This window comes from Phyllostomus discolor, chromosome 1, assembly GCF_004126475.2.
Source record: "Phyllostomus discolor isolate MPI-MPIP mPhyDis1 chromosome 1, mPhyDis1.pri.v3, whole genome shotgun sequence".
NCBI lineage: Eukaryota > Metazoa > Chordata > Mammalia > Chiroptera > Phyllostomidae > Phyllostomus > Phyllostomus discolor.
Window position 1 is genome coordinate 155,417,354 of NC_040903.2, and position 12,148 is coordinate 155,429,501.

Below are 12,148 nucleotides of genomic sequence, written 5' to 3' on the forward strand. Positions count from 1 at the left end.
TACTAGGTCAGGTCTGCCTTACCCACTTAATCTCTGCACCTGTTCCACCAGGACCTCATTAAGATCATCTATGTGGATGGGAACACTCAGGCCTTATTGGACACTGAACTGCCTGGAGGAGACAAAGCTGATGGGTCCCTGATGGATCCCCGTGTGGGCATCCGTTCTCTGTGTATCAGCCCCAATGGACAGCATCTAGCTTCGGGAGACCGTATGGGCACACTCAGGTATTGCTAGGCCTGGGGTGGGTGCTGACTGCTTCTCATAATGCAGGCTGGGAGAGTTAGATTGCCAAAGACAGAGCTTTACAAAAATTTGGCTCAAAAAGATTGGGGAAGATATTTACATATACAAGGGAAAGAAAACTTTACAGTGAAGCAACCCAGCAGAAACCATCTCAACCAAGTGGTCATCAAGCTTAATATTTCATTTAAACATCATGAAGCCCATAATATGATATACTGATAAGGACATAGTATTGTTTTTGTGGTATTCTTGCCAAAAATGCTTAACTTCAGTCCAGTCGAGAGAAAGCAACAGACAAACTCAAACTGAGGTACACACCACAGAGTGCCTGTGTTGCTCAGTACTGTTCAAAAGTGTCAGGTTACGAAAGGTAAGAAAAGACTGAAGGATTATTCAAGACTGCAGGAGACTAAAGAGAAATAACGACTAAATGCAAGTTGGATAGGATCCTGGATCCAGAAAAAGAACATTATGGAAAAACTGGTGAAGTTAACATGAAGCCTTTATTATTACTACTGTATGAATGTAAATTTCCTGTTTGTTTTTTTTTAATTGAACTGTTGTTACATAATATGTTAACATTAGGGAAAGCTGGGTAAAGGAAGTATGGAAAAAAACTTCTATACTCATCGCAACTTTTCTCTAAGTCTAAAAGTTCAAAAATTAAAGAAAAATGGAAAAGCTTGGGGGAAAGGATGTAGTAGAGGAGAGTCTTTCCTCCTATAGCCTGGCACTGACCTCCACCTTCCTCTCCTCATTTTTGCAGGGTGCACGAGCTACAGTCCCTAAGTGAGATGTTGAAGGTGGAGGCCCATGACTCAGAAATTCTGTGCCTGGAATACTCTAAGCCAGACACAGGTAAGGAGGATACCCAGTCCCTAGCCCTAAATGGCACAGGGCTTCTCCAGTCCTGCTGGTGCCACTCACCTCTGTATTGGCACTTGGATATGGGACTGGAAGTCCTTTGAATCATTTGGTGTCTTTGCAGGTTTAGGGGAAAACAGCTCTATGCCTGCAGCATGGGGCTCAGTTACTACAGGCCTCTTTTACCAGGCTCAGATAGGGGCCTCTTCTGGGCACTTGTGGGCTGATGAGTTCTTTTAACCCCAGGTCTGAAGCTGCTGGCATCAGCGAGCCGGGACAGACTGATCCATGTGCTGGATGCTGCACGGGAGTATAGCCTACAGCAGACCTTGGATGAGCACTCATCCTCCATCACTGCTGTCAAGTTTGCAGGTGGGGAACGGGCAGTTGAGATACGCTCTGCCACCTGGCACCAATATCACCCTTACCCCCTCCTCCCACAGCCACCTGCCTCCCGCCTCTGTGCCCATCATGGGGGAGTGTGGACAGCTGCGGGGAATCCTGGGGCTGGATGGGAAGACAAGTGCAATGTAGACTTCCAGTCCAGATGACCCTGAGCCAGCCAGGTTGGCTGAGGGTAGGGATAAAGGAAAGCCTAGGTTTGGAGGGCAACATCTTGATTTACTTGGTTGTCCAGTAATGTAGAGTGCTCGATAGAGGGGAAGTGTGGTGGGAAGGCAGAAGAAAGGCTGGCCCTGTGTGGCTGAGAGCAGTGGGAACAGCTAAGCCCCTCTCTTCCATAGCCAGTGATGGGCAAGTCCGCATGATCAGCTGTGGAGCAGACAAGAGCATCTACTTCCGCACTGCACAAAAGGTGAGGGGACTGGGTTTCCCTGAATGGGGTAGTGGGTGGTGGTGGTGGGGTTCTCTACCATTCCCATAGCTGAGGTTACAAGAGGTGAAGAGAAGAGAAAGCAGGGCTCCCTTGGTCTGGTGAGACATTTGGGCTTGAGTCTGCCCATATGCTCCACCCCTGCAGTCTGGAGACGGAGTACAGTTTACACGGACACACCATGTGGTACGGAAGACGACCCTCTATGACATGGATGTGGAGCCCAGCTGGAAGTACACGGCCATTGGCTGCCAGGACCGAAATATTCGGTGGGCATTCCTCTTTCAGACCCTCTGACCACACATTCCTTTATGCTTGAGGGAGGTTGGCTCTAGGCACCTCAGTCCCCATGTCTGTCTGTTTTTTTTAAAGATTTTATTTATTTATTTTTAGAGAAAGGGGAAGGGAAGGAGAAAGAGAGGGGGAGAAACATCAATGTGTGGTTGCCTCTCACATGCCCCTTGCTGGGGAGCTGGCCCTCAAACCCAGGCATGTACCCTGACTGGGAATCAAACCAGCGACCCTTTGGTTCACAGACCTGTACTCAATCCACTGAGCCACAGCAGCCAGGGCCGTGTCTGTCTTTTTGTTACCCCTTGAGCCTACAGAATGAGCACTCTGAGCACTCTGCCCTACCCAAGGGGTGCTAGTCCCTGTGGTGTTGGGGAGTGGTTCCCATAGAAAATGGGGCTGGGAGTGAGTTTTGGCATTTTTTATTTTATTTTATTTTTTTATTTTATTTTATTTTATTTTTTTTAAGAATTTTATTTATCTATTTTCAGAGAGGAATGGGAGGGAGAAAGAGAGAGAGGGAGAGAGAGAGAAGTATCAATGTGCAGTTGCTGGGGGTCATGGCCTGCAACCCAGGCATGTGCCCTGACTGGGAATCGAACCTGCGACACTTTGGTTCGCAGCCCGCGCTCAATCCACTGAGCTACGCCAGCCAGGGTGAATTTTGGCATTTTTGCCACCTGGATATGCTTGGTGGGGACCTCTTCCTCACATGAATGAGAGTGTGTTTCTTTACAGGATCTTTAACATCAGCAGTGGGAAGCAGAAGAAACTGTTTAAAGGGTCACAGGGTGAGGATGGCACTCTGATTAAGGTAAGGGCCCAGCAGGATGTGGTCTGGGCCAGACATCAGGAGGATGAGGGTGCTGGGTGGACAGGAACTGGCACTTCCCATCTTTTTCTAGCTGTGTGTCCCACTCCTTAGGTGCAGACAGACCCCTCAGGGATCTACATTGCCACCAGCTGTTCTGATAAGAACCTCTCCATTTTTGACTTCTCCTCAGGCGAGTGTGTGGCCACCATGTTTGGCCACTCAGGTGAGTGTAGCCCCAGTATTCTACCCCTAGAACTTTATTCTTTCTTCCTTTAGTTCTTGGGGACCCATCACAGCTGCCTGCCCCTCCCTTCCAACCAACCTCGACCTCCATTGTTGGAACAGAAGCTTGGCTGGGATTTCAGCGTGGCTCATAGGCCATATTCTTTGATCTTCACAGAGATTGTCACTGGCATGAAATTTAGTAATGACTGCAAGCATCTCATCTCTGTGTCCGGGGACAGGTGAGCAGAAACTAGCTCCCCTGAGATACAGATTCTTTTCCTGTGCCACAAACATACCCTGCCCCCTCCCCTCTCTTCACCTTAATGATGTCTCTGGGAAGTAGGGCTCAACAGGGATGTTTCTTGGCTGGACCTGACCTGGCCCTAGAGGGTGGCTCGCATCTCCTTGCTAGCCCCCAGAGTTTTACCCTACCCCTCTCTCACAATTCTGTGGCTCTACCCAGCTGCATATTTGTGTGGCGCCTGAGCTCTGAGATGACCATCAGCATGAGGCAGCGTCTGGCAGAGCTGCGCCAGCGTCAGCGAGGGGGCAAGCAGCAAGGACCATCCTCTCCCCAAAGGGCTGCTGGACCCCATCGGTGAGAGCAGAGTGTGGGATGTGGGCAAGCAGTGGGTGGGAGTCCACATTGCTCGCTGTCATCTTACTGCTCCTCCTCCCTGCTCTGGACCTGCTATTTAGCAACCCTGTGTCCTCCAACACCCGTTTCTCACATGTAGACCCATGATGTTGTCCCCTTCCCCCCACTGAGTCTCCTCTCCCCATGACCGTCCTTGTTTTGGACTCAGGCACGAGGCTCCATCGATGCTCTCCTCTGGACCAGCTCTCTCGTCAGACAGCGACAAGGAGGGAGAAGACGAGGGCACTGAGGAGGAAGAACTTCCAGCTCTGCCCATCCTTGCCAAGGGTACCAAGAAAGAGCCAGGTCTGTGGAGGTTTGGAAGTTAGGCACAGTTGGTGTAGTGGCTAGATATGCTTTCTGGGCCTGTGGGGGTAAGAGCAGTGTTGAGCTGAGGAAACCGGAGGGTATTGTGGCCACATAGGGTATGGGCTGGTATGGGGCCAGGGCTCTGGGGTTGGTGGGTAGGAGACACTTTCTCTGACTGCCCGTCTCTGTCTAGCCTCAGTGCCCAACCCAGCCCTGCCCCGAAGCCTGTCCCACTGGGAGATGAGTCGGGTGAGTCGCCATCATTAAGATGCCCTTCCAGGGTTACAGAGGTGAAGGAGGGTGAAAGCAGGGCTGTCTGGGCCTGGCCGAGGCATTTGGGCCAAGGAAGGGCCTCTTTGGGGGAGTTCAGGCAGCTGGGTGGGTCCCAGGTTACAGATGATGAAGCCCAAGTGTTTCTTTCCTGTGGGCCCAGTGAGGGGCCTGCAGGGATTGGTCACTGCTAGGGGAAGTCCACTGCTTGTTCAGCTGCCCAGGGGCCTGGGAGTCGGTGTGAACAATGAACAGGTTGAGGTGGGGAGTAGAAAGGGGACGTCTGAGCCAAATGGTTAGAAGTAAAGCTCAAGAAAATCAGAAGTCCAAAGAGCAGAAATGTGGAGAAACTGTGGTTCTAAAGATGCCAGGTTAGGAGGTAAGCTCAGAACTTTCAGATAGTTAGAGGGAAAAGGCCCTAAGAGGACCAGTAATTGAGTAGCTACTTCAGGATAGCCAGGAGGAGGATAAAGGCTTTCAAGAGCAAGCCCCAAGGCAGCCCAGTCCTCACTTGTCCCATGTCAGGATTTCAAGTGCCAGCACCTTTCACTTTTAGCAGCAGTGACATGGGATGATGGCATGGTGTCTCTGGTGCTTTGTGACTGGGCCAGGCATCTCAAGACTGGGCTGTTGGTTTATTCTTGGTGCTATGAATGGACTTGAGGTACTCGTTGGGGTTCGTTTCAGAGTAGGGAACTTGTATAATCTCCAAGCTTTGAGGTGTCCATGATACCACATGAAGATTGAGACCAGAAGGTCATCTAAGACTGGATGTAGAGTGAAGCTAAGAGCATGAACTCTGGAGCCAGACCACCTGAGTCATTCCCTACAAGTAGGCCACTTACTGTCTGTAGGACATGGACAAGTTACTTAAGCCCCGCTGTGCTTCAGCTTTCCCATCTATAAATAGGGAGATAATGTTAGTACCTACTTGAGTGATTGTTACTGTTAATTCCTTTGACTCTTGCCCCACGCTAGGCACAAGAGACAGTGGAATTCCTGCACCCAGCTCCTGCAGCCAGCCAAGGACCCAGAAGAAGAGGGCGCTGGGCTCAGTCAGACGTGGAACTGAGTGTTCGTTCCATGCTGGACCTGCGGCAGCTAGAGACACTGGCTCCCAGCCCAAGGGACCCTAGCAGGGACTCTCTGGCCGTGATCCCATCTGGTTTAGGGAAGCATGGTCAGCAGGCCCCTGGGACCTTACGTGCTGTCCAGGTGAGCCTGCTTTCTCCCAGTTCCCTAGAGCTCTCCAAGCAGCCTTAGCTGGCCTTGTGCCAACAGCTGGAGCCCAAGCACCAATCCAGGTGTGCTCACTCTTCCCCAGTCCGTGGGCAATTTGCACTGCAGATTCAGGGTGGGGCTGGCCAGGCGGTGTGGTGTAGTGATTGTCTCGAGTGGGGTTCCTTGGAGAGCTCATGATTTGAAGTGGTGGCTGGAGGTCGGCAGCCAGAATGCTAACAAAGTTCTAGAAGCTCAGGAACATTAGTTGGGGCCCAGCCTGGCTTCCAGGTATCTGTCCTCAGAGTTGGAATATTCATCTTTCCCCAGAATTAGTGTGCACCAAATTGTTGACCACCCTCTCCTCTTTTCCCAGACCCTCTTACATCAGCAACCGCAGTAATGCCCCTGTGTGTGTTTCTAGAATGAAAAGTCCCCTCAGCCTCAGGCTTCCCAACCCTGTTCCTGCCCCCACATTATCGGATTGTTGTCCCAAGAGGAAGGGGTCTTTCCCCAAGATCTGGAGCCTACACCCATCGAAGATGGTATTGTCTACCCGGAGCCAAGTGACAGCCCCACCTTGGATACCAGGCAAGGGTCCTGCCGCCACCAGACCCCTGGGGCCATGTAGCCCCCAGTCTTCCCTCCCCCCTGAGTGTTCTTTAATGAGCGGAGGGCTGGCCCACCATGTCACCACTGCGTCATTCCCCAGTCCTGCTCACAGGTGGGGGAGAAGGAAGGCAGGAGGCCAGTGGGGCTGCTGCTTACCCCTGCTCACAGTCTGTTTTCCCCTGCTGGCTTGCCTAGCAGTGAGTTTCAGGTGCAGGCACCAGCTCGAGGGACCCTGGGAAGAGTATACCCGGGCAGCAGGGGCTCAGAGAAGCACAGCCCTGACAGTGCCTGCTCTGTGGATTATAGCAGCAGCCGCCTTTCCAGCCCTGAGCACCCCAATGAAGGTGAGGCTGCAGCCCTGAGGGAGGGCCAGAGCCACGCAGGTCAGTGGACCGAGGTGGGAGTGGACGCTCTGGGGACAGATGGGTGCAGCGTGATGCTTCTCTTCCCCTCCCCCACATCCAGACTCTGAGAGCACGGAGCCCCTGAGTGTGGATGGCATTTCCTCAGACCTTGAAGAGCCAGCTGAGGGTGATGAGGAAGAGGAGGAAGAGGAGGGAGGCGCTGGCCCCTATGAGCCACAGGAAGGCAGCCCCTGTACCCCGGATCAGGAGCAGTTTCTAAAGCAGCACTTTGAGACTCTGGCCAATGGGGCTGCTCCAGGTGTGGTCAGAGGGCAGCATATGGTCACTGCAGTCTGCCCTGCTCCCCTTTGTGCACGGCCAAGAGGCCATGCCCTGGGGTTTCCTTCTCTAAGGGTAGAATCCGGGGCAACAGTTTGCTTCATTTCTTGATTTCTATCATCCTGGCAGGGGGCCCAGTCCGGGCACTGGAGAGGACAGAGTCTCAGAGCATCTCTTCACGATTCCTTTTGCAAGTGCTGACGCCCCCACTCAGGTACTCTCCCCACAAGGAGCTCTAGGTCTTCTGACCTTCCAGTGCTTCCTTCCAATAGGGCCAGTCCCCTGGGCAGTCTGTAGCGCTCCTCTCTCTGGGGCTTCCCACGCCCAAGAGTATTTTGCACTCCCATTTTGGGACAATCAGCCTGGCTGGTTTTGTACCTGCCCCTCTAGTACTATGAGAGCTTCTCCCCATCTTGTCAGGAAAGAACCCTGAGCCTCTACTGGGCCTTCTCCCACATCTCTCTGTAGGGAAACATCCCCATCTTCCTCAAGCCTGGCACTGACATTGAGGCCAGTCCAGGTGCTGCAGGTTTCTGGTGAGCAGCTGAGAGGCAGTGGTACTAATCCTCCAGGAGCACCCCCAGAGGTGGATGCCTCCCCTGGGAACCTTGGTCTCCAGCAGGCAGCTTCTGTGCTGTTGCCACGACGTCGTCTCAACGCAGACAGCAGCTGGACCCCCAAGAGAGTGGCCACCGCCAGCCACTTAGGTGGACTCCAGAAAGCCCAATCTGTGCAGAGTCTGGCATCACAGGGTGAGGAGCTTGGTGGGCTCAGCTCCAGGATGTGGGGAGTGTGGAGCACACGTGAGCACGCTGGGGGCACGAGGGCCTGGTGTAGCCCGGTTGTGGTACTGTGCTTGCCACCAGGTGGCCTTCAGTGGGTTATGTGTCAGACACAGCAGCACCTCAGGAATTGAGCCTCAGCACCTGGGACTCCTTCCTTACTACCTGACCTGCTTCTATCTCTGTCTCCTCTACAGGTGGGGCTCTTCCACCAGGCCCATTACTCTTACGGGAAACGGAAGCCCAGGAGGGCCTGCGTCCCCTGCCCCAGGCTAATGGTCGTCTGTCTCGGCCCCACTCCTACCAGAACCCCACCACCAGTTCCATGGCCAAGATGTCCCGCAGCATCTCTGTTGGGAGAACCTGGGCCTGGCAGCTGAAACTCAAGCTCCTGTCCCCATGCGGGTCTCACCACTCAGGCAGCTGGCCCTGCCAAGCCGGGCTCACCTGGTCCTGGACATTCCAAAGCCACTACCTGATCGTCCCACCCTGGCCACATTCTCACCTGTTACCAAGGGCAGGGCCCCTGGTGAGGCAGAACAGCCTGGCTCCCCAGTGGGCCTAGGAAAGGCTCACAGTACATCTGAGAGGCGAACCTGTTCCGGGGAGGGTACCCCTCCCAGGCTTAGGACAGAGTGCCAGGTCCAGCCTGGGCCCAACAGCCCTTGTGCCCAGCACCTGTCAGTCGGCAGCCTCCTCCAAGGCCCTGAGAACTTGCAGCCCCCAACCCCTGAGAAGACTCCCAGCCCCATGGAGTGCATCAGGCCAGGGGTAGCCCTAAGCCAGGCCTCAGGTGTGCACAGCTCCCCAGCTTTCATTTCCTGCCCCATCCTCTCTCTCCCGTCTCTGTTGGCCGCTCTCTGGCTCCATCCCATTTCTGTGAGTCCAGCCTCTGGCGTTTTTCGTCCTGTCTGCTCCCGTCTCGGTCCATAAGTCACACCCCTGATGGTGAGACACTCCTGCCAACCTCATGATCTGTCTGTGATCCCCTTGCCCCTCAGTGCCTTCTGGCCCCTGGGGCTGTCCCTTTTCTTTGGACCTTATTTTCTGTGTGGTGTTGTGGGGGTAGGGCATTGGGAAGGAAAAGGCAAGAGGAAGGGACTGAGGGCAAGTGGTGGGGGTAGAGTATGATGCTGGAGGGTGGGCCTATCCTCTGAGTGGCTGTGGGTGGGGTGGCCTGAAAGGGCAGCTTTGGTGTGCCTGAGCTGTGTCTGTCTCTTCCAGAACCAGTGGTGAGCCTGGAGCAGTGTGAACAGCTTGTGGCAGAGCTCCAGGGCAGTGTGCACCAGGCTGTGCAGCTCTACCACTTGGTACGTGTTGGGAACCCGCAGGCTGGGAGACAGCCTGTCAGAAGTGCTAGCTGAGTATTCAGAACATAGAGATAAGGCTCCTCCACTGGTGGGTGGGTGAGTGGAGCAATCCAGAACATCCTGGGCAGAGAAGTCGAGGAAGTCAGAGGCCAGGCTGGGCCATTTGAACCAAGCACCTCTTGGTTATTTCTGTCTAAGAGTTAGAGACTTCCTCAGACCAGAGCTAGAGCCCACATGTCCTAATTTACTTAGGACCACCTCAGTTTATGCCTGTTGTCCCAGTGTAATTATTAATAGTACCCCTTTTCATGTTCCAAAACCATTTGGCCACTTTGGACTTGAGGGCAGTCCAGCAGGGCCATACCCTGAAAGAGGAGTTACTAACAAAATGTAGATGGTGCCACAATCTGATGGGCTCTACCTTTTGGTCACCCAGAGTCTGCCTCTATCCCATAGCTGCTGGTCATATTGCTGATCCTGGAGTGTGGAACTCCCAGCCATACCCAGCTGGGCATGCAGTCCCGTCTTTGGGGGCAGGCTACCTAGGTGGGGCCCCTTCTTTTTATACATTTGTTGACAGGTTCCCTTCTCTGTTCCTCCAATTCACTTCTGGGCTCTTATTGCAGGTGGCTAGCTGCAAGACACCCTCAGTGGAACAAAGTCGCATCGCCCAGCTTCTCAGAAATACCTTCTCTTCAGTGCGGCAGGAGCTAGAGGCTCTGGCTGGAACTGTGCTGTCCAGCCCCAGCGGGAGCCCTGGGGCCGTGGGAGCTGAGCAAACACAGGCCCTGCTAGAGCAATACTCAGAGCTACTGCTTCGAGCTGTGGAGCGGCGCATGGAACGCAGACTCTGAATTCCAAAAGCCTGTCTTAAGTGAATGCTTCCCCTATTCCAAACCAGCCCCTCCTCCACTCACTAAAACCTGTGGGGATGCTTGGAGTGGATAACAGTGATCAGTGCTCAGAGGGGAAGCAGTTCTCCCAGCTGCTCCTCATGGGGCCCCTGTATTTATTAATTTATTTCCCTGACTGTTGCCTCACTTACTTGGAACTCCTGCCTCCACAGCCCCTCCAGTGGCTCATGCAGGGGTTAGGTCTGGGTCTTTGTCATCTTGGTGCTGTGAAGAGTAGGAGGGTGGCCTGCCCCCTCTGGGGGAGATCAGGAAGGGCTGGCCCCCTATCTTCTTAGAAGCCATTTGAAATTACTGCAGGGATCAGCTCCCCGGGGTGGAGCACACATACAGGGTATTTAGTGGGTAGAGGTGAGCGATAATGTGATATTCAGTGCCCTTTAGCCAACAGCGGAGCGGAGCCTCTCCTCTACCTCCACTTCCCCTCCCACACCAGCTGCACTCCCCTGGCTGCCAGAGCAGGGGTTATCCATTTTCTCCAATTTCTGGCAGTTCAGAAAGGCAGAGCCCTCTGGTCCTCCAGGGCATTCCCAACCATTAGGTGTCTTGAGTTTGTATCAAGGCCTAAGCCCCCACATTCCACTCCCATTCCCTCTCCAAGAGGGCCCTGACATTGTCTTTCTCCCTGTGCCCCCTTTCTGTCTTGGCCGGAACTTGTAGAGCCAGCTGTGGGACATTGCTGCGGGACAGTAAAGCCCTCTGCTAGGCAGACATGAAACCCTGGCTCCTTTCCTCGGCCCTTTGGTCTTCCCTGTCCTCCAACCCTTGGTCCCCAGCAGGCTGCTGGAGTCTAGAGGCCGCCACCTCCCTGCATCTGAGTGATGCTCAGTCAGAAGCCTGTATTGGAGTTTCCCTTATGGTTTACAGGGCGCTGGCCCACTTTCTAAAGACCTTAGCCACAGATGAAGTCTCTCTCACACACACCCCCAGTTGCGTGTTCATTACTAGCATTCTTGGCTGATGGATGTGTGCCTGGTTTCTTCTCACGTCCTGTCCCAGCTTCACCACCCTGGCTCCTCTGGATTGCCTATGAAGAAGCATGAAAAGGGATGGCGCACACTAACCCCCAAATCTGGATTCTTGGTGTCCACAGTTTAGGTGTCCACAGGCTAGGCCCAGAGGGTACTCATTTGGGATAGAAGGAGTCTCCTCAAAGGCAGTGCTGTGCACCCAGGGTACTCTGGATATTGGAGGTTGAGGGGAGGTAGGCACGTGGGGCTGCAGCAGGGGCCAAGAGACACATTGGAAAGGTGGTAGGAGGGACAGGTAAGTGGTGGAGGTGAGGGGATAGATTAGAATTAGAAAGGCAGTTCAGTGTCACGGGAAGGAGGCAGGGCACAGTGGGCAGGTAGAGTAGGTTCAAGTAGTGAAGCAGTTATCGAAGAGTTGGGGTGAAGAACGTGTCTCTGGGCCCTGCTGCTTCCCTCTGCCTCTGGTAAGGCAGGGCAGCTTTACTATATATAGCTCCAGGCCACAAAAGCCCATTCTCCCAAAGATAGGTTTTGGGCCCTGCTGGCTGAATAGGCAGAGGCTTAGAAAAAAGAAATTGGATTCTGAAGCATGCCCAGCTGTTTGGCTCAGCCTAAGTGCACCTAAACAGATGAATCCTATTTCACCCCCACTCTACTACCACCACGTGTATGGCCAATCGCAGAGAAATTCTGGGCCCAAGAACTCAAAGCTGAGGGTGGACCCCCCACCCCCAAGTGGCACACCAGCCACAGCCCACCCAGAATAGGGCTCATGCCAGGTCCTCTGGGTGGGGTTCTTCGTGTTCCTTGGCCAGCCTGTCTCTCACAAAGAGGAAGCAACACTCCGGCTAATGTTTGTGAGAAGGTGGCCACCTTTTCCCTACCCCCATCCCAGAAGAGGAGGTTTGTCTTGTGGCCAGGCTAGCGCCTGTTCCCTTCTGCATGTCTGAGGCCAATGGCAACTGCTGGCCCTGTCCAGATTTGCCCTGACCTGGTTTTGAAAGCCCCTTATTTATAACTTTTTTATATTTCGTTCAGGCCCTGACGCTTTCCTCCTCCCTAGGTCTCACGGGGCAGGGGTTGTTTTTAACATGTCTATTTGTATTGCTGTATGAACTGGTCAATAAAAAATCGTTTGTTAACTTTGGGACGCCAGCAAGTGGGACAGGCAAC

At 53.6% G+C, this 12,148-nt stretch overlaps 1 protein-coding gene across 1 annotated transcript in view; it reads left to right on the forward strand.

Moving 5' to 3' along the window:
* MAPKBP1 (mitogen-activated protein kinase binding protein 1) overlaps positions 1 to 12,125 on the forward strand; it is a 60,495-nt gene extending 48,370 nt beyond the window's left edge. The window contains 21 exon segments of the mRNA XM_036032002.1: positions 52 to 227; positions 1,013 to 1,104; positions 1,357 to 1,482; positions 1,854 to 1,924; positions 2,090 to 2,211; positions 2,972 to 3,047; positions 3,159 to 3,270; positions 3,448 to 3,511; positions 3,736 to 3,870; positions 4,079 to 4,215; positions 4,412 to 4,467; positions 5,467 to 5,703; positions 6,131 to 6,297; positions 6,517 to 6,662; positions 6,784 to 6,981; positions 7,131 to 7,215; positions 7,470 to 7,753; positions 7,981 to 8,139; positions 8,142 to 8,576; positions 9,008 to 9,093; positions 9,720 to 12,125. Of these exon segments, the coding sequence (XP_035887895.1) occupies positions 52 to 227; positions 1,013 to 1,104; positions 1,357 to 1,482; positions 1,854 to 1,924; positions 2,090 to 2,211; positions 2,972 to 3,047; positions 3,159 to 3,270; positions 3,448 to 3,511; positions 3,736 to 3,870; positions 4,079 to 4,215; positions 4,412 to 4,467; positions 5,467 to 5,703; positions 6,131 to 6,297; positions 6,517 to 6,662; positions 6,784 to 6,981; positions 7,131 to 7,215; positions 7,470 to 7,753; positions 7,981 to 8,139; positions 8,142 to 8,576; positions 9,008 to 9,093; positions 9,720 to 9,947 (3,192 nt within the window). The 3' untranslated portion in view covers positions 9,948 to 12,125.
* The last annotated feature ends 23 nt before the right edge of the window (positions 12,126 to 12,148 follow it).